Source organism: Gavia stellata, chromosome 7, assembly GCF_030936135.1.
Source record: "Gavia stellata isolate bGavSte3 chromosome 7, bGavSte3.hap2, whole genome shotgun sequence".
Taxonomy (NCBI): domain Eukaryota; kingdom Metazoa; phylum Chordata; class Aves; order Gaviiformes; family Gaviidae; genus Gavia; species Gavia stellata.
Genome location: NC_082600.1, coordinates 46,283,283 through 46,305,496, shown reverse-complemented (window position 1 = coordinate 46,305,496; position 22,214 = coordinate 46,283,283). Strand labels below are relative to the sequence as shown.

Genomic DNA, 22,214 nt, shown 5'->3' with positions numbered 1-22,214 from the left:
ACGCTGCTGGGGCAAACAAGAGCTTGACGGGGTTTGGACGGGGAACAATGCCGCGGCTGGAAAAAATCTTTGAGTGGGTCATCAGGCTTGCTTTCACCGCGCACGAGAACAGATACGCTGTGCGTGGCCTTGAATATTAAGGTGCGTACACACCTACTTGATAGGCCACAGGGTCTTACATGAGGTGGGTGACACAGCAAACGCGGCAAGTCAGGGCAAATGACCCTGGAGCAGTAACGGGGCTACCTGGGCAAGTGGAGCAAGGTGAACTGACCGCAGCTGGAGAGGATGAGGCAGCGGCCAGGGCCTAACAGGTGAGGCCAAGGCCTAACAAAGAGGTGAGGCCAAGGCCTAACAAAGAGGTGAGGCCAAGGCCTAACAGGTGAGGCCAAGGCCTAACAAAGAGGTGAGGCCAAGGCCTAACAGGTGAGGCCAGGGCCTAACAAAGAGGTGAGGCCAAGGCCTAACAGGTGAGGCCAAGGCCTAACAAAGAGGTGAGGCCAAGGCCTAACAGGTGAGGCCAGGGCCTAACAAAGAGGTGAGGCCAAGGCCTAACAGGTGAGGCCAAGGCCTAACAAAGAGGTGAGGCCAAGGCCTAACAGGTGAGAGGGGCTGGACAGGGCGGGGAAAATGTGTTATCTGGCGGGAGGCGTAAGTGCAGCAGGACGCGGCGGCCGGGCGAGAGGCCGGCCCCGAAGCAGGGCGGTGAGTGGGGTACCCTGTGGTAGTCCCGGGCCGCTCTGGAGGAGGGCGGCCACCCCCGGGCCGCCTGGCGCGGAGCCGGCGCCTCGCAGCCTCCCCAGCGGCGGCCGGGCCTGGGCGGGGAGCGGTGGCGGTCCGCCCCGGGGCCGGCTCAGCCGGCTCCGCCCTGAGGCTGGGAGCCGAGCTAGGGCCACATCGGCGGCGGAGGGAGGGAGCGGAGCGCTGTGCCGTGCCTGAGCCGAGCCCGCCGGGTAAAGGTAGGCGCGCTGCGGCCGCCCTCGCGGTGGGGCCGAGAGCGGGGCGGCCCGGGAGGAGGAGGCGGCGAGGGGGGGGACTCCTTCGGCCGCGCCCGGCGGCCCCGCTGCCCTCGGCCCGGGGGTCTCGGCGGTGCGGGGGGGCCGGTCCCGGCCGGGATCCCAGCGGCGGGGACTTTCCAGGGGCTTTCCGCGGGGCCGGGAGCGCTTCTCCCGGGCCTGGCGGGGCGGGAGCCCCGGCCGCGGTTAGCGCATTCCCTTTTCCCGGGGGGGTGTCCGTGGGCAGCCGGGCAGGCGGCCCTCCTGCGCCCCGGGGAGCCCCTGGGTGGGTGCGAGGCCGCGGGGAGCCTCTCTGGGGACGAGTCCCGTTGCTCCCAGCTCATATGGGTGCCTCTGCCTATGCCCATTCAAACTCGCGTCATGGGCGAGCTGGGGTCCTCTTGTGTAGCTGGTACGTGGCCTAAACAAGTCATCATCAGGTGCAGTGGGTTTGGTGTCACGCAGAAATGAGTCCTGCAGGCCAGGAGTGCTGTTGCCGTAACATTTTTCAGGGTTAAAAGTGATTTTGGCAGGCTGAACGTGCCTCGGCTGCGTACGGATGAGATTGGGTGATGCTGCTGTCTTCAGTGGGACTCTCTTGATTGATTCCTAAGATGCAGGTTACATGCCTCTGGAGCAATCTTACCCCCATTACCACTACAGAAATCTGGTACTGGCCCAGCCTGCTGTGTCTCTCTTTTTTTTTTTTCCTTCCCTTTTAAGATGCCAGTAAAGAGAATGCTTCAGAGTAATCGTTGCATGTCAACAGCTGGATAGATGTTGGCTGTGAATTGTCTTGCAGTGCGACTGCTAACAAGTCTGTTGATACAGAGATAAGGGCTTGCTACAACCCAGGCATGCTGTTTCTGCCCCAGAACATTAAAGCTCTGCTGTGTGTGCTTTAACATAAAATGGAGCACTGGGTACAAAAAAAAGAGGGGGGGGGGGGTCGGAAACCCATCCTGGAATCTAAATATTGGCTTCAGTAATCTGTAAAGCTAGTTCAGGATGAAGTGTTCCTATGTCTTGGACCAACTCTAGCATTTCCATTTTGTGCGTGAGATGAGAGCTTGAAACTTTACTAGCTGTGCGAGGGAGGGACAGGGTGTCCTGCTGCAGTGCTCTTGGAAGTGCCAGCTAGGGAGAAGAGCAGCTCTTGGAGATGTTTGTGCTGCTGGCAGTAGAGGTTCACAGGGATGCAACCCATCCCAGCGCTAGTGAGGCCTCTCGATGTGTAGCTTTTGAAACACCCATGTGCTTCTGTGCAAATGAAGCTGTACAACTGGAGACTGCTGTCTTGAAATCTCCTGCCAGTGATACGCCTCTCCATGGAAGACTCTTTTTATTTTCCCCCCTTTCTCAGGCACCTTGGGCTTGAGAAAAATCCTTCTCTTCAAAGCCTGAGGTGTGAGTGTGCTGCTGTGAAGCTTGCTTGCTGCATGAGAACCCTCGAGCAGAAGTGTGTGGCTAGGATGCTTTTGGTGGACCACAAGGTCCAAGTGTAGAAAGCTCTGAAAATCTAGAGGGAGGTGTCTAGTGAGAGGAGCAGTCTCGGTAGTGTGCTGCCATATGTCAAGATAAGGATGTGACAAACAAGCTGTAAAAATGCTTTTACTACATGGGAAGAAAGTGTTAATGGGGAAGAAGGGCACTGGCGTGTGCGGTCAATGACCTGTTCTGCAGTGTCACTGCACGGGTGGTGGCAGTCCTGCCAGGGTCCTTATTGCAGGACTTCTTCATAGTTGCTACAGTAGGGTGGTTTTTAATGTTCCTGCTTGTCTCTGGTCCTTTGGCTGGAGCAAGAGCTCCCACATCTCCAGCTGTGCTTCTTTAAAAAAAAAACAAACCAAAACCCATGGGTGCTTGCTCATGTTGGGCGGTCACATGAGTGAAAAGAACCTTTGCCAACTGCTCTGCAAGCTAATGTGCGGATTTGAAGTGGCTCACGGAAGTGAGTAGCCTCTCCTCACTCCTAATGTCCTTTTGTTTAACACCTTTCACAGAAGGATCTTGCTTCCAAAATAGTTTTACTTGTTGGAGCCTCTCTTGGCCTGGGCTTCTCTATCCTTGCCAAGGGCTCTGGGGACCGCTGGGATGACATCCTCATCCCTGTGCTGCAGGGCAGGGGTGGCTGGGTGAAGTCCTGCAGCATTCGCTCAGCTTCTTACCTGTGTGCAACAGAAATAGAGCAAGATGCAAGCTCAGTGCCTGGAGAAAGCTCTCCCTGCAGGCAATCTCCGTCCTGCTGCACGGAAGCTCCTCCCTTAAGAGGATTTAGCGGCTTTAGTGATGCAGCTCATCTGGACTCTCTTCATTCCTGTTATTGTCTCTATTTTAGTTGTCGGGGGACAGGCAGGTGTAGCATGACCTACAACCATAAGCTGGTGCAGGAGATGCTCAACAAAGCCTTCCCGCAGCTCCACGGAGCTTTCCTGCCCCTGCTCCCCAAGCCACCCCCTGCTTCAAACTCCGTGAAGTGCGGGGCTGGGGTGGGGTGTTCATATGAAATTCCTCATCTGACTGTAGCTGAGGAAAGGTTTCATCCCTCTCCTCTATCTCTGGGTCACAGCTGTAAGGCAGCAGGGGACCATCCAGGACTGCAGGCATTCATCCAGGAGATGTTTAAATTGGAGGCGCAGGTAGGAGTTTGGCAGACCTCTGGTAAGCACGGGCCCTGAGGTGCTTTCCACCTCAAACCATGGCTGTGGTTTTTGGTGCCTGGTGGCACTGTTACAGCAGGAAGCATGCAGCAGAGGCAAAGGGTGCTGCCTCAAGGACCTCAGACACTGATGGTTCAGGATCTGTTACGGGAAAGCCAGGGCGATAATGGGAGGTGGACTATGCCCCATGCTATCTGAAGTGGTAATTGTTGCTCCGCTTCAATGGTGCCTGTGGCGTGGTAGCTGCTTTCTTCCAGGTCTCCTTTCTGTTTCGGCTTGCTGGTGAGTGGGAGGTGGCGGCGTGGGTCTAGCAGGGCCCGGGCTATGGTTGAGTGGCTTGGAAGGTCGGAGGAGGTGGCAATGCTTCCAGTGGGCTTGTGCAACAGGGGGTGACCAGAGCCTCAGTTGTGGTGCTTCTTGCTCAGTTTCCTCTTCGGAAAAACTTGTGTGCATCAAAATGAACTTATTACTGCTAGGAGCTCTGGTCCTCACCCTAGAGTGCCTTAACTTTGCCTCTTTAAAATAGGAGCACCATGTGTGCATCCCCTTGTCCTTCCCTGCCTTCATCTGTCCCAGAATGTGGATCATGACATCCTGGGATCTGGAGTCCTTGTGTACAGCAAAGGGTGAGCTGGGCCCAGTAGCCTTGCCCCCGCTGCAGTTGTCAGCTTTGTTGGGCTAAGAAAGAAACTGTGCTCTTGCACCGATGCTTCTGTTGGAGGAATGTGGGATCAGAGCTTTCCACGGGCAACTGATTAACGACACATGCGTGAAGTGATGGCTGCGTGAGCCACCTCCCCTTTAGGAGCTGTGCAATGAGCTACAATGGTTAACTAACCACCTCTGTCTCCTCCTGGCTTGTCTGTATTCTCAAAGGCAATAAAATGGAGAGAAGGCTGAAAATTACAGGCTCTCTCTTGGCATGGTAAAAGGAATAATACAGGAGGCACAGCCAGCGTCAGCAGTTCCTTGACAGTTGGTCGGCTGTGGCAGAGCCTGTTTGCTGAAAGCGCTCTGAGTTATCAGGGCTTGGAAACACTGAAGCAGTTAATGGCTGACTTGAACCTAGACAGGGTGATAAGTGAAGCACAAGGAGCTGCATGCTGGAGATTGCTTAAATTACTGCTTGCGTGCACTGACAGATTCAGAGCAAGCTAATTTTCTGGAAGAAAGATGAGGCGTTACTGTGGGCAGCTCTGCAAAAGGGACTGCCTGGTAGATGACAGCAGAAAAAGGAATAAAACAGTAGCCTGTCAAGATGGGTATGGGGATTGGAGACCGTTGGTGCGGACTCATCGCTGTACCCAAGTGTGTGTTCTCAGGTGCAGCAGGGTCAGGGAAGCCAGGTGGTTTGGGGCACATCCAAGGTAAATACAGGGGAGAAAGGGGAAGGAGACGAAGCTGAAGGCAGGCTTTCTCCTGTGGGAAGAGGCACACGTGTGAGCTGCCTGGCTGACTGCTCTAGTTCTTTTATCTCCTTGATGGAGCTTCAGAACTGGGACAACACCAATTAAAAGCAAGTCAAATCAAAGTGTGTTGCATGTACTTAATTTCTGCAACTTGCTGCTGAGGTAGGTGACCTGTCTGTCTTGAAGGGGCTCAGGAGCTGGGAAGGGCAAGTGCTCCTGTGCCACCAGGAACCTTCCACGTCGGCAAAGGACTGGTGGCATTTGCTAAGGATGCTGCCGGGCTGCTGTTTTCTCGGCAGCACAGCCTCGAGCAAACAGGTGCATCACAAAAGTGCTAAAGCCCTTTACTGCAAAATTGCTACCCGGCTGTAAGCAGATCGCTGATCTCTTCCAGTATAACGATAATCCCATGGCCATGTGTACTGGAGAAATGCTGATCTGGGAAGAGCTATATATGTGAGGATATCCAGCAGCCCAGAGATTTGAAGTTATATAATGGAGAGTTCCTCTTGTAGGCACAAATGATTCTGCTTCAGTCAGAGGGAGGTCTCTCATATGCAAGCAAAGGAAGGGATGGGCTGTCAGAGCTGCAGCTGTGCACCTTGAGCTGAGCTGACCTTCCCACAGCTGGAATTGGGGACTGCCTTCTGTCCCTTTTGTTGCTGCTTCCCATCCATTGCCCTGGAGGCAGTTTGGGAAAGGGGGAGGGAGAGGAGCTACCTTACAGGGATTTGCATAGTGTGGCTCCAACTTGCTGTGAAGTAGTTTTACCTGTTGGGAATGAAGGAGGCTGTTTCCCAGAGCTGCTCTGGAGAAGGGGTTATGGTCACTGGATGCTGCCATGTCCTCCACCAACACCTTCCTTTGGCCACTGCGATCCGTGAGGTTTCTGTGCCCTTGCCGGGATGGGGTCGAGGGGCCACACAGGAGCTCAGTGCCCTCAGCTCCTGCCTGTACAGGAGAGGCTTCATGCAGCAAATTGCCTGTCTAGTTCTAAAAGCAACCCACTCTAGGACCCTGATTTAGCTTGGGCCAGTGTACTGGACTAGTGCAGGTTCGAGTGAGTTGCCCCTGGGTGTTTCCTGTGTCGGGGGGCTGTGGGATCACAGCCTGCGCTGTGTTGGTGCAAGGCAGGCATGGAAGTGACACCTTGGCACTTGGCTGGGACTGCAAGGGCTGCTGCTGTAATCCCATAATGTAAGAATATGAAAATCCTAAACGCCTGGAGCTAGCATATCGCCTGTGACAGACACTTAGCAGTTTGGTTGGGTATCAGCTGTGAAGTCTAAATTAACTAGAGGACATCTACTATTCCACAAAATGGCTCAGTGCTCTAGTTAGACCTTTCCAGGGAAGTTTCTGTACCTTTCACGGCATTTCAGTTTCTAGGTGCTCTAGTCTTAGAGGCAAAAATATCTGTACTGGGAATGTCTTATTCCTGTCCTCCCTGATTTTTTTCTGATTTCTCCTTGGTCCTGCAACTGGCTTACTTATCATTACTTGGAATACATGTGGACAGAAATTGAAGAGAGGTTCTGTATTCAGTGGTGTCAGTATCAAGTGGTGGGTGTTTTTTTTGGACTTTGGTCTCCAGAGCTAACATGCCTGCTTTTGAAAGGCACCATGCAGACTGCTTTGCTCTTCTCCTTTCTGCTTGTACTCAAGTAATTTGTAGACTTCTCTTTGCATAAAAGGGTGCTGTTCTGCCTGGTGTGGTGATAGGACACCATCTCTAGTACTGAAGTTATAATTGTGCATCGGGTCTGGGGCTTGTTTCATGCTGTTGGTGTGGCGCAATCGAAGTGCCCTCTTGACTGCCGTGGAGCCCGTCACGTGTCTGCCGTGTGTGTCAGCGTGGACTGAAGCTGCTGGTGATGAGTCAGTCTTGAGTGGCTTTGCTGGAACGTCCTCAACTTCCCAGTGTGCTTTACTCAGTAACTCTGTCTCCTGTCCCCTCATTCCCCCTCTTCTGTCTTGTGATCATGGAGCTAGGCTCCCTGTTCACACAGAAGTGTGGATCCAGAATACTGTGCTGGACTTGGATTGAGGAGACTGCTGAGCTGCAGGTTAGCAAGGCTATTTCCCCCCTGCTGTTGCCTTGAATTTTGCATTGACCAAGCAGAGATGGGAACTATTGTGCAGTATCTATGCTGAATGCTTGAAGAAACTGGGGCTTAAAAGGCAGGCAGCAGTTCTAATTATGCTCATCTCTCAAGTCTCTTCTTGGGGGGGAACCCAACCAGACAAAACCCAGCTGCCTGGATGTACTTTCCCAACAGTCTAAGAAGCTGCTGGGCTCTTTGCATTCAGGTCCCTTTCTAATGCAGGTTTGCAGAGATACTGCACAACTCAGAGGGCTCTTTAGTTATTCCATGCGCAGTAAGTCTGTCTATTCCTGAAGGAAGCTCTTGTAATTAGAGGAGACTTCTGCTCAGCAGTTGCTGTGCAGGACAGTGCTAGACCACAGCTGTGCGGAGAAGCCCTGGTGAGCCATGTGAAACAAGGTAAAGGCACAGCCCTTCTCCTCCTGCTCCCAAGGGGTCTGCTGCACCTCCCCAGGGATGCTGCAGGTACAGTGGGGGTCCCTGGAGGCTGGTGGTGAGGGGAAGTGGAGCCCTGTGGGGCAGGTCAGCCTTGCAAGCGAGCCCCAGCCCTGCTGTGGGGCTTTCTGCAGGAGGTGGCTGCTCCCCTGCACAGGGCTCAGCAGGTTCCTCCCACCGGATCCTCCAAGGGGGATCACACCTCATCAGCTAAAATGGGTGTGATTGTACGCCCTCCCCAGGGGTGGGAGGTGATGCCCACGGCCGCTGGCATCTCTCCTGCCTGACGTGAAGTCGGAGTTTCCTCTCGCCCCTGCTCCCTGGGGGAGGTGTTGTGACTCGTGGCTTCCTGGAACAAAATCGAGGTGATTCAGCTATTGCTGAAATTGCGTGGGAATGTCTTAATGTCAAAAGTAAAATCAAACTGGCTGCTACCTCAGCAGAAGAGGCTATTTCAGGGGAGGGCTATTTTGAGGAATGGCAAGCTGCTTTAATGACTGAGTGCAAGACCTCAAAGGCTCCTTTGATTTGATGCTGCAGTCCTGATGGTGGTCTCGGAGCCCGGTTGTTTCTGCGTTTGTTCCCAATCCATCTTGTTGCAGTTTTGGAGCCTGTCGTGGCAGTGATTTAGATTTGATCCTGTAGTAAAACAGTAAGTTCCTGCTTTGCATAGCTTCAGGCATATGGGAAACCTCTTCCTAGTCCAGCTGTCAGCTACGAGCAAGACCTACCAGCGTGTATACATCTAGATGGCCATGCACCCGGCATTATCCCATGGGAACCTAAACACTTGCTCCTTGTTTGCCCAGAAGAGAGACATCCCTTGCAGCAGAGTGTTCGCTGTCAGGAGGAACAGCCTGCGCAGTGGTGTGTGAGCTGAGCTGGGTCAGTGGGCGCGTCACTGCGGTGCTGTCTGATGGTTACTCCTGCGCCCAGGGTCTCGGAGAGCCCCAGCGTCCTGTGGTGGATGGCTTTCCTGCTGGCAGCCTCCCATCGGAGGAGGAGCAGGCAATGGGGCTTTGCTGGGCTGGGTTTCACGCTGTTGCCCTGGCAAGGGGTGGGCACCTATCTGGGGGCAGAGGGAGCCTTGCATTGCAGCCCTTACCTGCCCAGGTAGCATGCATGAGACCCCTTGCTGTAATTTGATGTCATTAGTAAGTTTGGCTTGATTAAAAATTGTAGAACTGATGTGAAGTAGAAACAGTCTCTGGGGAGTGGGCTATGGAGGAAAGAGGCAAGTATGGAAAAAAAATCTGTCTGCAGCCCTATTAAAAAGTAATCTTAGCCTCTGTTGTGATTTACGTATTAAAGATGAAACAGCTCTGCTTTTTTTTCTCCCCCCTCTGAAATGGGAGCATTTATCTCTGCATTGAGGCTTATCTGATATTTGTAATTCAGTAAGTTATTCTGGATAAAAGTTCTTTCTTTTTAAGATAAATACCTCTGAACTACTCTTTTTCCATCTCATTCTTCTAGCATTGCTCCATCAAATAGTCTCCTGAAATATATGTGCTCTAAATTTAGAAAAGGAGACCCTTTCAAGAAAGTAGAAAAGGCCACCCAGCCTCCCTTGGTTCGGGTTCAGCTGAACCCGTTTTCCAGACTGCTGTGCATAGGTCTGCAGACTCCAAGGAGGCCCCTCCTTTTCCCAAAACAGACCCAGCTTTTCGAAGTCTTGCTGTCTATTTTAACTGCCAAATTCCTGGGGAACTTATCCCATATGTCTGTTCCTCTTGGCTTAAAGCAGCCCTGTCCATAACCTACGCATGTGGTGCTTGGAAGGATGGATTGATTATTTTCTCTTTTTTTGGATGGTGTTTCGTGGAGGGGTGATCTTTACTGCAGGTGGCAGGTCTATAATTGACTAATGTCCTCACATTGCTCCAATTAAGTTGCTCCAATTAAGTCTGCTGGGATTACCTGCCTGGTAATGTGGCAGTCAGCAGGGTAGCAAAACACCTGCGTGGATCGCAGTTGGCCTCAGCCTCCAGGACCATCTTCATAGAAGGGAAACCAAAAGCTTTTGAGTATCTCTTCCAGCTGGCTAAGTGTTTTCTAGAGGCCCCCTTTGTTTTCTAGCTCTGCCTGCTGAGATTTCTTACTGTGGCATTTCACTTCCTAAAATGCTTAGGCTGGGGACGAAGCGGCTTCACTGCAGCTTCTGTAACAGCTTGTGCTGTGTTATTCTTGTTCCTTACGGTGCTGCCCTTTACTGCTGTACAATGCAGCTTTCTTTTCCACTTTCTTCCTCCTGTAGGAAGGGCTTGGAGTGAGGAGACTGCTCTGCGAAGGTGGAAGGAAAAAGTGATAGACAATGCTGCCATACAGCTCAGACTCTACAGCAGCCCCTGCAGGGACTGACTCTTCTGGAGTAAAGCACAAAATTGCTTCAGAGCTGCATCCTCAGTGATCAGACCAGTGAGGGGTTTGGCTGTTGTGGGCAGGTGCTGCCAGTTACACATGTTAAACTATTTGTATTATTCACATTGATTTTGGAGGGGGAAAATGTGGTTGCAGGTGGATATTTTTGAGTAGAAGGGAAAGACTCAAAATATCTATGCTCTAAACTCTTGTACTTTAGGGCTTTTCTTGCCCCCCTGACCTCTCTAAATTACCTTTTTGGAAGGAAAAACTGCTTGAGACAGACTCCCTCCCTCTGAAGCTTTTTATAGTTCTGTCTTTCTCTTTTCATTCATGCCCCCTGGTAGTGTCAGGTGGTATCGGTGGCGTGAAACTCGGGATGTTGTGAAATGTTTCTCCTTGGACCGTCTGTGACAGTGCTCATCTCGCCAGCGGGCAGACCAGGCTCTGGTGGGACACGGGGTCTTGTGTCACCCTGGGATGGTCTGATGGGAAGTAAAGCTTCTCCTAGGGCCGAGGGCAGCGAGTGCAGAGGCTGAGTTCAGCAGTAAATTTTTGTGGCTGCAGCACTGTTGTTGTGGGAATGGCTCCGTACCATTGAGTCTGGAGACCCCTGGCTTAGCCATCCCTGTCTCTTTGTAGCAAATGGATTTGCTGAGTTGCTTTCCTTGTCCTCCCCGATACGCATGTCTGGGAGAGGCCGCAAGACACTCTGTGTGAGAATCTTGCAGGAATCCTGTACTTCGGACTCTGGGTACTAGCAGCCCTGCAATGGGCTCCTTCAGATTGTAGAGTGGAGGGCCCATGGTTAGGGTAGGACAGACCTTGTTGAAAAGGGATGATTATTACAGCTGCTGATCTGTGGTCTTCTGCTCTAGAATCACACATAACAGTGTCAACATACTAGCAGGGGAACAGGAGTGGTTCAGTAGCCCCAGGCATACAGACAGCTGGTAAATGGTGAGGGTGCTGCAATTAGCAAATGGCGTATTTGGTGAAAACAAGATTCTTGAGGCCACAAATAGTAAGGGACTGTTTCTGTGACCAGGCTGAAAGATGCCTCTCTTTGTGGGCTGAGGCACTCTTTTGTGCCAGTAGGACTTCTGTGACTTTCCAGTCATGCTGGGTCTGCAGTAGTCTTCTAGCTCTGCTTCACCTGTGGGGCTAAAGGGTTAAAACCTCCGCTTCTTGAGATCAGTGCCTTGCTATCAGCAAAGGATCTGATACAAAGCATGTGATATGATTAGAGTAGATTAATAGCCTGTCTCTTCTGTTGTTCGAGAAAGCTGACTTAATTCTAAAGCTTCACAATCATTTGGAATAACAAGCCAGAGGTCTTGTTTCTGTTTGGTTTGTGGTGAGGGATTTTTTTGTTGTTTTCCTTCATTTCTGCCACTTGAGATCATGTGGATGGACCTTAGGGGGAGAGGTCTTGGTGAGAATACTAGTTCCAGAAGACACTTACACTCACCAGTGGGCTGCTCAGGCCCAGCAGTGTGGGACTTCAGTGCTCTGGTGAGTGCTTGGCTAGCTTGGCAGGGTGTCCGAGCTCCTCCGGCGGCTCCTGCCCGATGAAGTGCTTGTCCTCCTACCCTGTCCTGGGTAGGCAATCTCTAGGGCTTGGCTTGTCGCAGCCTCTGGCTTCAGCTATGGAGCGGACTACTGGGGAGCCTGCTGTCGCTGGGAGCAGCGGTGGATAAGCCTAGCTGGGCTTAGCTTCCTTCTTGTGCTGTGCCTGGGCTCTGCTCAGCCCCATCCACCTGCCTGTGGAGAAGGCAGCTGCAGTCCCACAGCTCAACAGGCAGAGGGGAGGTGGAGAGAGAGGGTGTTTGTTTAATTGCTGTTCAAGTTGCTAAGGTGGAGAAAACTTCCTGTCCCTGAACTGAAACTACTCCCTCTTCACATTTACTACATCCTTGCTAATTCCTGGAAAGAACCAAAGGAATAGGAAACCTCATTTCCCAGATGCTGTAACTTCTCAGAAACATGTTTGGCGTGGGTGTACTGAATCTGAACACCCACTAGTTATCTGCCCTAGCATCTGAGAAAATAGAAGTAACTGATACCTAGTTTGTTTTGAAAGGGAACTTTACAGTAGAAAGTCCTCAACCTTGACCTCTTGCGTCTTACAGGAGGAGGAGGCGGAAAAGATAAAAACCAGTTATACTACCTGGCTCCTACCTCAGAGTCTGGCAATCTCTGGTGCTGTCTCGTAAGATTAAAAAAAACCTAACTCTTCTGTTAAGACTTTCGTCCTGCCCACAGGAGTGCCTGGGCTGCAGTAGCCTCTGGGTGCTTTGGGCAGGGAGAGGAGGCTGCAGGGTCTCAGGAAGGTATCTCCAAGCCAAGTGGTGTTGGGAGGGATGTTGTGCAACTCCTTGGAGGGGATCTGTTGACCTCCGAGGCATTGCTTGCATGAGAAGGGAGGTTCAGGAGCCCGCCCTGTGTGTGTACTTGCACCGGGAATTTCCAGGCTGATGAGTGTGATGGCAACACCAAATACTTCATAGCATCCCCTGCTTGCTGCAGAGCCACGCTGGGGAGAAGCTTACCTGAGTGCAAGCAGGGTAAGCCACCCTGCCACAGTTTGGGGTGCAGGGGCTCAGGGGCTTCACTTCTCTGTGGGGAGATGTGGGGCAAGCCAGTGTGAGGGACTGCCTTTGACACACAGGCACTGCTCATGGGCAGGGAAGCTGGCGGAGGCATCCGTTTCAGAGGTTAATTTTACAGCCTAACAGTTCCAAGTGCAGAAAACAAAGCTGAGCTGGTCTCATTTTGAGAGCCATTAAAGAGCCAGTGTAGTCAAGTGACAGAGTTGCCCAACCAGTTTTCTGAAAACTATGCATTTTTACTGCACCGAGTGCTGGTTTTAGTGTGCAGACCTCTTTCTGGACCCTACCTGCAGTGCTCCCTGCACAAATAACATTCTAGTACGTGGTAATAAAAAAGAGAAAAAAGTCTACTACACTGTACTTTTCGGCTTTTTCTTCTGTCTGCTGTTTCTGGTAAGTTGTTTTGTTTTGGTTTTTTTGGGGTGGGCAGAGGAGAACCAAATGACTTCTGGGACAGGTTGGGGGTGTTTTTTCCAGTTTCTTTGGCAGACTTGTATCTCTAGTCTTGCTGAATGGAAAGATTTGCTGAAATGGGAGAAATGCTGTCCTGCAAATACTGTCATGCTGTGCAAGCATGAGTGTATAGACTGAAAATAGCAAAGAACTTTCTCAATTTGCCAGTTGTAGGGACTGAAGACCTACTTAAATGTTGGCTTTCAAACTGAAGGGTGAAGTCCAGATGTTCTTAAAATATGATTGCACCCCTTGCAAATGTAGAGAGGTGATAACTGGCGCTTCTAAAACCTGCACTACTCTTTGATAACAAACTCTGAGTTGGTTTCTTTTTAACAGTGTGATAGTGGTTTATAAATACCTGATCACTTCCCCTTAAGCATCAGAAGTACATTTCTAAAATATGCATTTCCTTTTTACAAAATGCACAACATGTGCTTGCTGTGGTAAAGCATGCTGAAAAACCTCTGCCATCCTAGACAGTCCTACGGGTGCTTTCTAATCTAGGGTCTCGTTGGATGACACTGTCACTTGTCAGATTAGTCACAGGACAGTACGCTAACTGCAGAAGTCAAACTGAAAAGCTTAATGTCTTATCAGGTGCGCCAGGAACAAATCTACCTTTGCAGTGTGAGTTGATGAGTTTCCTCAAACTCATCTAGTTTCCTGAGGTATCTAGTCTTTCCAGTGGTATTTCTGCAGTACTTGGAGCCAACTGTTGCCTCGCTGTAGTCTGCTCCCCTTACTCCAGGGATAGCAAATGTGCAGGGACTGCATGCACCCTTGAGCCTCTGGCTTGCAGATGTCTTGCAGGTGCTCGTGTTAGGGTGGCACTGTACATGTCTGTACTCCTAAGTGGTGAGATCAAAGTTAGTTGACAAGTATCATGCTGCAGTTCGCAGGCTCATGTAGCTATGCTGCTATCTCTGACTTTGTGCTTAGTCTCTCAAACCATATCCTCTAGCTTGAAGGCAATTGCTTCTACTTAAGATGAGTAGGTGGAATAAGAGATAGTATCTTCCGCATACCTCCTTTTCTCCTCTTCTGTTTCCAAAGTTTGTATTATGCAGAAATACAGTTTTCTACCTTGACCGACACCTTCCTTCAAAAAGAAACTGTAGCTGAATCAGTGACACACACACACAAATAAATGAAAATAACCTCTGCATCCACAAGTGTAGCCTGTTTGAGAGGGTAACCCTAATTAGCAGCCTTAATTTTTAGGATCCAGCTTCTCCCTCAAATCCCTCCATGGTAACTTTAGAAGAGATGCCGTTTGGAAAATCTCCATGAGAAACATGATCTTGTTTGTTTTCAAGGTCATTACACAGCGGGTATTATCTCAGTGTAGCTTAAAGAAAAGTTCGGTGAATTCAGACTGGTTATTTACTTGCCAGAGACAAGATGTACTTCCCAGGTGTACTAAAAGTCCAAGGCCTTTGAATATTAACGTCAACAAGATGAACTCCTTTGCATATTCTTTGTTACCGGGGCTGTAACTTGCAGTCTCTGCCCTGAGGGCAGTGCTGTACCTGGTTAACAGGAGACTTAGTAACTCTATCATTGTTCATTAACTGGTACTGCTGTGTGAAGCTGTCCTGTCTCATCGCTGATGATCAGGAGACCTTCTGATTGCCAAGTGATTGTTCTTCATGTGTATGGATAGAGAAGCTTTCCCAGAAGCTGGGCTTTGTGCAAGGGCTCAAAACCCTGCAAAAGACGGGCCATCTCCTCCCCTGCCGTTAAATTAAAGATTGTGGCTTTCTGGGCTGCCCTTTCCCCAGCCTCTCCTGCATGTGGGTGTCTGGCTTGGAGCTGGAAGGGGGAGTGACCATTTAGTGAGTGACTTCTGATCCCCAGCTGGCTCCTGTGGGTCTTTAGCCTGGTGTATGGCTGATCTGGTTCTGCTTTCTGGATTGGGATAATACTGCAAAAAGTAACTGCACTAGCCTTCAAAATGGCCTTAACTCATGCAAATTAGTGTGCAGATAAACATCTTTATGGAACCAGCAGCTTGCTGATCTCCTCCTAGGGATGGGTGCTAGTGGCTTTGGGCAGTTCTGTGACCCGAGTACGTCAGTGGGAGCTGCTCTTTCTCCAGGACTTCTTGGGCGATCTGTCTACAAATGAGCCCAGCTAATGTTGGTCACTGTTTGGTGTGAAAAGAAGGTAGGGAGGTGCGACCAGGTCATGGAAAGCTTTAGATGTTTTCAAAGTCCAGCCTGGTAATAGTATCTTGAAGGAAACAACCTGTTGCAACGTGTAAGGCTCAGGTAGGCATGGGGAAGGTGGTGCTTGCTTGCTGTGTTGGGAAGCACTTACAGTGCCTGTGATCAGCTGAGGCTGCTTTGGAGGTTGCTTCAGTGAACTAGCTGGACTTTCATCCAAAGATCCCACCTGCCACATCAGATGCAAGATGTAAAGCATCGGGAGCCTCAGGGTGTGCTGCAGAACCTTAGATCACAGCGCTGGCGGCTGCATCTCTGCATCTGTCAAGTTGGAGGTTTCTCCTTTGGCCAAGTGCAGGCAGGAGGGATAGCAGAAATGAGCTGGTATGCCAGCCATGCAGGGCGTTCAAGGGGGCATGGGGAACAGCAACTGGAAAACTGATTCTGGTGCTGGTTTCACCTCTTCCTAGCCTGGTAAAAGCTAGTAGCAGCACATCCTATAAGGTCTGTCTTTGTTTTAAACTTCCTGGGGTTAGAGCCTGAGGGGTGGTAGAGGGGAGCAACTGGCCAAAGTACATAGAAACAACCCGCAGCTTCTTTGTAACCGACTATTTCCTTTCCTTAAGGGAGAGGGGAGAGCATATTCCAGGCTATGTAGCTGTATTCAAATGTGAGCCCTCTTCTACTTGACTTAGAGTATTGGGGCTGACCTTTAGAGCCTGCTGCTCTCGGGAGCACTTGTGCTTTCCTTAAGGGTTTGCGGGAACTTTGCACTTGCCTGTAAATGTACTGAGACGGTGTTTTCCACAACTGATCTACTCTGGTTTGCGTTGAGGTTGTTCCTGCTTGTCGCCTTCCCTTTCGCCACGCTCATAAATGAGCCCCTTATTTGTGCGGTACAATAACTTGGCAGCTGAGGTGCTTTGGCTGCCAGAGCTCATCAAGGAAGAAACCTGCACTGCAAGAGCAGGGGCGGTGCTGCAGAGGAAGCCTGAGCTCTTACCGGCAGACACCCGTGGCACAGGCATGTACTGCACTAGCCTGAGCCAAATATCATAAACTTGATCGAGCACTAAACATGCAGCTCTTCCTGGGTGGAAGCAGTACAGGATTTAATTCGAGAGAGCAGAATTGCAATTAGAAATTAACTTAACCTCTCTGTTCCTCGACTGATGTGGCTATAACATCCATGCACGAATGATCCCGCTCCTGCCTTGCCGGCCAGTGGTGGGGCCAGGAGGCAGAGGTGTTCGGCTTTCCCGGTATCGCCTGTCCTTTGCCGCAGTCACCTTTTGTGGGAAGGGTGCTGGGTGTATCGCAGGCTGCTGCGACAAATATAAGTTTATCTCTGAGCGGTGATGGGACTCCTCTGCTGCCGCTCCTCTGTCTGCCTTTCCTCAGACACACGTGTCCTGGATTTTTGTGCTCCACATACTGATCTTGCTGTCATTGCTGCTGCTGGGAGAATGACAGGCCTGAGAGCTGGAGGTGGTGGAGGGAGCAGGAAGCCATCCTGTGATCCCGGCTTAGCCTGTGCGGACTCATCTCGTTGCTCCCCCACAGGGAACCCTGGGGTCCTGGATCAATTGATGTTTTTCTGGAGTTAGTTCTCTGTTCAGGTCCTGGGGCTGAAGCTGGGCTAAGAAAGACCCAGGATCAACTACACGTAAGCTGACCGGGCTGTGTTAGCAACCAAGTTTTTATGGCAGTAGTGCCTCAAAGCAGCAAGTTGATAGATGTGCGTAAATAATCCTGCATGTCTTTACAGGATGGGAAATGAGGGGCTGGGAGAAACACCACTTTGTGAGTTGATGGTATGGTTTCTTATGAAATCCTCTTCAGAGCTGGCATCAGTCTGGAGAATGACAGGGGAAATTTGGAGGTATATGGGCAGGCTTGTTGAAAAGACTGTGTGCGGCTGCTTGGGGAGGAAAATTCAAATGGTCAAAGCAGTTAGGGTGGAAAGGAAAAGGAGGAAACAACCAACTGCGGATAGTCAGTAGAATTTAAAAGTTGCAAGCTTCATGTGTTAAACCTTTGCGCGAGTTGCTGCAGGATGTTAAGGCTCAAAAGTTGGCCAACTTGAAAAGGCAAATGGTCAGCCCTGACTGCCACAGTCCACCAGCAGCCGTGGCTGGCAACACTCGGTGTTTAAGCCAGCCCTTCGCTGCCGGGTGTAAGGATGAGGGCTGGACTGCACAGACTGTAGGTCACACCTCTTTCTGAAGTGACTGATCTGGCTTGCTGAATGAACTGCTGGATTATGTGGTCCATGGACATGCCTGGCTGTGATAATGCCAAGCTCATCTGCTTCCAAACCTGACCCATCTCAGATTTTGCTGAGCTGCTACTTCTACTGTACGGCACTGTTGCTAGTTTTTTTTTTGTGACCGCTTGTGCAATTTCAGAAGGTACAGTTTTGAGGAGTTTCACTAATGTAGTGAACAAATGTAAGTTTAATTTCTTGAGGATGACAGAAGAACTAGAAAATGTGTAACGTTTCAGTATGCGGAGCCCTGAAGCATCTCAAAAGCTCAAAGCAAAACCTTAAAAACCTGGTTTTCTTTTGGCTTGAAAACTGTACTTTGAATTACTACTTTATGGCTAGGAGCTATGAAAGAGGTATATCTCCCTGTGGCAAGAGGAGAATGCTGCATAATGCTGTAATGCACAGTTGGTTTTGGGTTGTGATTTTTTTTTTTTTATAAAACATTGAAGATGGTATGCCTTAAGCAAATAGCTGAGCATAGAAGAGCCCTGAAAGAAATCTTTTACTCTTGTCACCTTGGATGTGTCTTCTTCCACACCAGCTCTTCTCAACTTGTTTGACTACTAAATTATCTTAGATAACTATTGCAAAGATCCTAACAGCTCTGCAAATCTCTGTTTTCCTGGCTAATCAAAGTAGTGTGGACAGAGTTGGAAATAGGCAGCACATAGCTGCTTAGTGCTAGGAAGCAAATCAGCAAGTACTGGGAGTTGCCCCTCCAGGTTGAAAATAAGGAGGATTGCACCTGGGACCAGACATCTTAAGGTAAGAAGTCTGATGCCTTGTGCAGGAGGTTATTATCTAGCTTAGTTCTTGGCTAGGTTGAAGAATAGAAAAACACTTCTATCCCCCACAATAGACATTCGCCGTCGCCTAGGGACCTGGCTGCCTAAATGTTCTGGTTAGACAGCCAGGCTCCAGTTTGTGATGCTATTAAGAGGAGATGTGTTCATGGTGGAGCCAGTAAGCAAGCCAGCTGGATAGGAAAACTTTTATGTCTTAGTTATCCTCTCCAAGGGCAGTCTTAGGTGTTGGTGCCTGCCAGGATTAACGGCCCGAGAGAACGTTTCTTCTGCAGAGGAAAGGAGGAGAGCACACTGTTTGAAGGAAGCGACATTTGTGCTGTTCCTGCTTAAACACTCACCCCTTTTCTCAGATACCATTAAAGGACACAGTAGTCTTTGGGTTACAGCTGTTCTGTGGTGGCAAGCTGGCATGTGATTTGTGGTAGGAGAGCTGCTCTAATGTGAGCAAGGCTTGTTGAATAAACTTGCTGTCATTAACCAAGGGTAAAAAAAAAAATCTGCTGAGAGAGCCTTCGCTCACTTTTCATAGGTTGGTAGTGATGCAGCTGTTGTATAGTGCATCTGTGCTGGAACAGAACCAGCTCATAGCTGATGGCTGCACCTGGGGGCACTGGAGATGAGAATGCTTTGTGTTTAATATTTGGTGTAAGCATGGACCAGAAACTATTCCAGGAGCTTTCCCCGGCTAATTTGAAGGACCTACTTCTGGGTGCTGCTGGCTTTATGGACTCTGACCTGAAGAGTTAGCATCATCTCGGTCACTTTTTATTCAGTTAACCTGGCTGTGCAGTAAGAGCTCCTTAGGTGCAATGACTGCTATACAGATGGGGTTTTTAAGATCAACGTGTAGCACAGCTGGCTGAGATTGTATTTGTGCTGCTTTCCCATCTCATAGCATCTTGCTAGGCGCTGTGTGCAGCGATGGGCTTAGCACAGCCTGTAGCTATGGCATCCCTTGAAGTTAGAGCAGTAGTGTTGTTTTCAGCCACAGAGTTCAGACCCATACTATCTCCTGGTAGTTGGAGGCTAACCATTGCTTGGTGGGAAGACGAGCCAGTTATAACAAGGCCCACACATCAGTTCAGCTTCAGAGTTAACCTAAATATTTAATAGGATTAAGCAAAAGCCTTTGATTGAACTAAAGACCGTACCGGGCTCCAGTGACCCAGGTACACCCAGGCTGGTGGCAAGGAACCCTGCTGACCTTGCTCTCTGTTTGGGCTGGCTCTTCCCAGGCCAGACTGGTGACCCCAGCCTAGTATTGCTCTTTCTCTGGCTGTTGCTTCTTAAAGCAGCATGGTCTGTTTTGAGCAAGGAGCTTGCTAGAGCAAATTTTAAGGAACTTAGAAGTCCTCTCTTGCCTATGCAGGAAACAGAACTGAGCATGGGGGAGGAAGGAGAAGCAGGAAAGCTGACCTCTGAGATGTTCCTCCACCAGTCCTTGTGTGTTACTCAGCTGTGCTGCTTCCCCAGGAGGAGGTTTTACTCCAGTAGTGGGGATGGTCTGTGGGACTTTTTTCTAGCTTCTGAGCTCTTTGCTGTCAGACAAATGAGAATTGAATTAGCTTGCAGTAATGCAGATCTATTTACTCCCTGGGTCCTATAGCGCAAAGACCTCGTGAGGATCCATTGCTGATAAGCTGCCTAATTTGTAGTGTTAAGAGCAACCTTGTCATCTCTTCTCATGCTTTACATAGGCTTCAGCCGTGGTAATTGAGCAGAGTTAACTTCAGATACAGTGAATACCTTCTCTCTGTGGTGAAGACTTGCCCTGGAGTTTGTCTCTTGCCCTCTCTGTATTGCTTGCTAGCCACCCGATGGACGTGTGTAGTTTGTGTGGTTGGTACCAACAAATGAAAACCAGCATCCTGTCTTATCAGTGCTCCCACGCTGCCTTGAACTTGTGACGTTGGCTTTGGAAACTGGGACTTGTCAAAATCTTACCTGTCTTGATCTTGCAGCAGAATTGGTAGCATGTAACCGTGGAGCAGACCCGCTGGTCCTCATGTGTTGTCAAAGCATCAGGTGCCAGGTTGTGCACAGGAAGCTTGATTTAATGCTGCCTTTGAAATTGAGTCCTTGGCCTTGCTCTTCAGTGTTCCTTCAGCTGCTTAGGGGTCACGAGGAGATGAGATCTTCTCAGGGAGGGAGCTGGCCTTGTGAGTGCCTTCTTCAGATAAGTGCATCCCTTTTCTCTGCCAGGAGTGGTAGCTGGAGTTGGTGTTTTGGTTGATGCTATTAATGCAAAGTCCATATAAATAGTGATGGAATTAGCAGTGTATTTGTGATTAAATCCCTTCTGTAACTGCTGATAGCCCTCTGTCACTCTCCAGGAGATCTTGGCAGCAGTGGCTGTTTGTATTTGTAGTGACTGCGGTGTCCTGTTTTGCTGCCCTGAAAAGGCAACTTGGGTAGTCTATGGAGCACGTGCTTTCTGTGTGTCTGCTCTGAGACCCACCATATGGTCCAGAGCTCTGCACAGGGTAAGGGTGTTGCTCTGAAACTGGCTGGAGGACCTGACACTATCATAACTGGGTGTTTGTTTGCTTTCCCCTTAGGTCCTGTAAGTGAAAGAAGATGGGGTCTGGCTGCCTAAAAGTCACTAAGTACTTCCTCTTCCTCTTCAATCTCCTGTTCCTTGTAAGTATTGTGGGCATCTGCAGAGTAGAAAGGAAGGTCTGGACTAAAATTAGCTGGAAAGGTATTTTCTTCTGGATGTTGGCCCAGTGTGTTCATTAAATAAAACAGCCAGAGTTTTGGAAGGAGGGAGGGAATCCCTGAAGCTGAGGGACATCAGAGCTGCTGGGCAGCTCCCATGTATGCTGAGCAGATCCGCTCCCAGTACCCACCTGCCATCTCCAATGCACACAGCTCCCTTCCTGCAGTGGCAGTGGGAAGGGAAAACAGGAATTGTGGGTCCTTTTTGGAAGGAGAGTAGTTGTAACTATTTTCTCTGCCACATCTGGAGCAGCAGCTGAGTTGCCCCTGAACAGCAGAGCTACAAAACCTGCCAAGCAATGGCAGTGCCCTCCTAAATAGGCCAGGCAGGCTTCAAAGAACAACTCTAATTTTGTTTGAGTCCCAGTGGCTGGTTATGATTTTTAACAAGATGAATTAGTCCAAGTCCCCTATTTGACATGGAGTTGGGAGGTGGGGGAGACTGGGACAGGCTTGCTTGGGGAAATGAGGCAGCCCACTGCATGCGGTTATTTTCAAGTGTGAGGCTCCTTTTGGATCAGAGCGGGTCTGGGAGGACCATGCACATTCTTGCACGCATCCTTTTGTGAAGCTTAGATATTCTGTGTCACGTGGACAGTGACGATACTGTTGGTGCTGCCCTCCTGCAGTGGGATGGGGTAGTGGGGAAGTATACAGTCTCAGCTTTCCACATACCAGCAAGAAAATAGCCTGTCCGATATTGTTACTCCTTGTGCAACGTGTAAGGGGAAGGAAGGGCTAGGCTGGGAGGGCAGGGAGGGAAATGGAGCACGATAAGGTGAGCACTGCTTTCTGGTCTCTGTCCCTGGACACAGCTTCACTCTTGCTTCCTGCATGGCTGCACTGTGCTGCTGGCACACTGGCTTGAACTTGAGGCACATCTGGATCTGGTTTCCCTTGACTTACTCTGCTGGCTTTTTCCTTTCCACGTTTTGCTTCCATCCTAAGAGTAGTTAGCTCTGGTCTAAGGGCCAAAAGTCAGGGGTGCTCAAAGCATCCATGGGAAGGACCCTTGGGCGGGAGGGAGGGGAGAGGTTTTTCAAGTGCTGTTAGATATTTCAGCATATGATTTGGTCCACTTTAAGGATAGGAAAAATCCAGCTGAGTCTAGGCCTGTCCTCCTACTAGTGCAGGACTCCTCTGAAGACATATTAGCATGCAGGCTATCTCCTCTCTTGAAGAGGTAGTACTTTTTAAGCAGCCTATAACTTAACCAGTCCACC

General features: G+C 50.0%; 1 protein-coding gene across 1 annotated transcript in view; it reads left to right on the top strand.

Moving 5' to 3' along the window:
* Window positions 1-924: 924 nt before the first annotated feature.
* Window positions 925-22,214, top strand: part of CD82 (CD82 molecule) — a 42,029-nt gene continuing 20,739 nt past the window's right edge. The window contains exons 1-2 of the mRNA XM_059819497.1: window positions 925-959; window positions 20,832-20,913. Of these exons, the coding sequence (XP_059675480.1) occupies window positions 20,851-20,913 (63 nt within the window). The 5' untranslated portion in view covers window positions 925-959; window positions 20,832-20,850. The remainder of the gene's footprint in view (window positions 960-20,831; window positions 20,914-22,214) is intronic.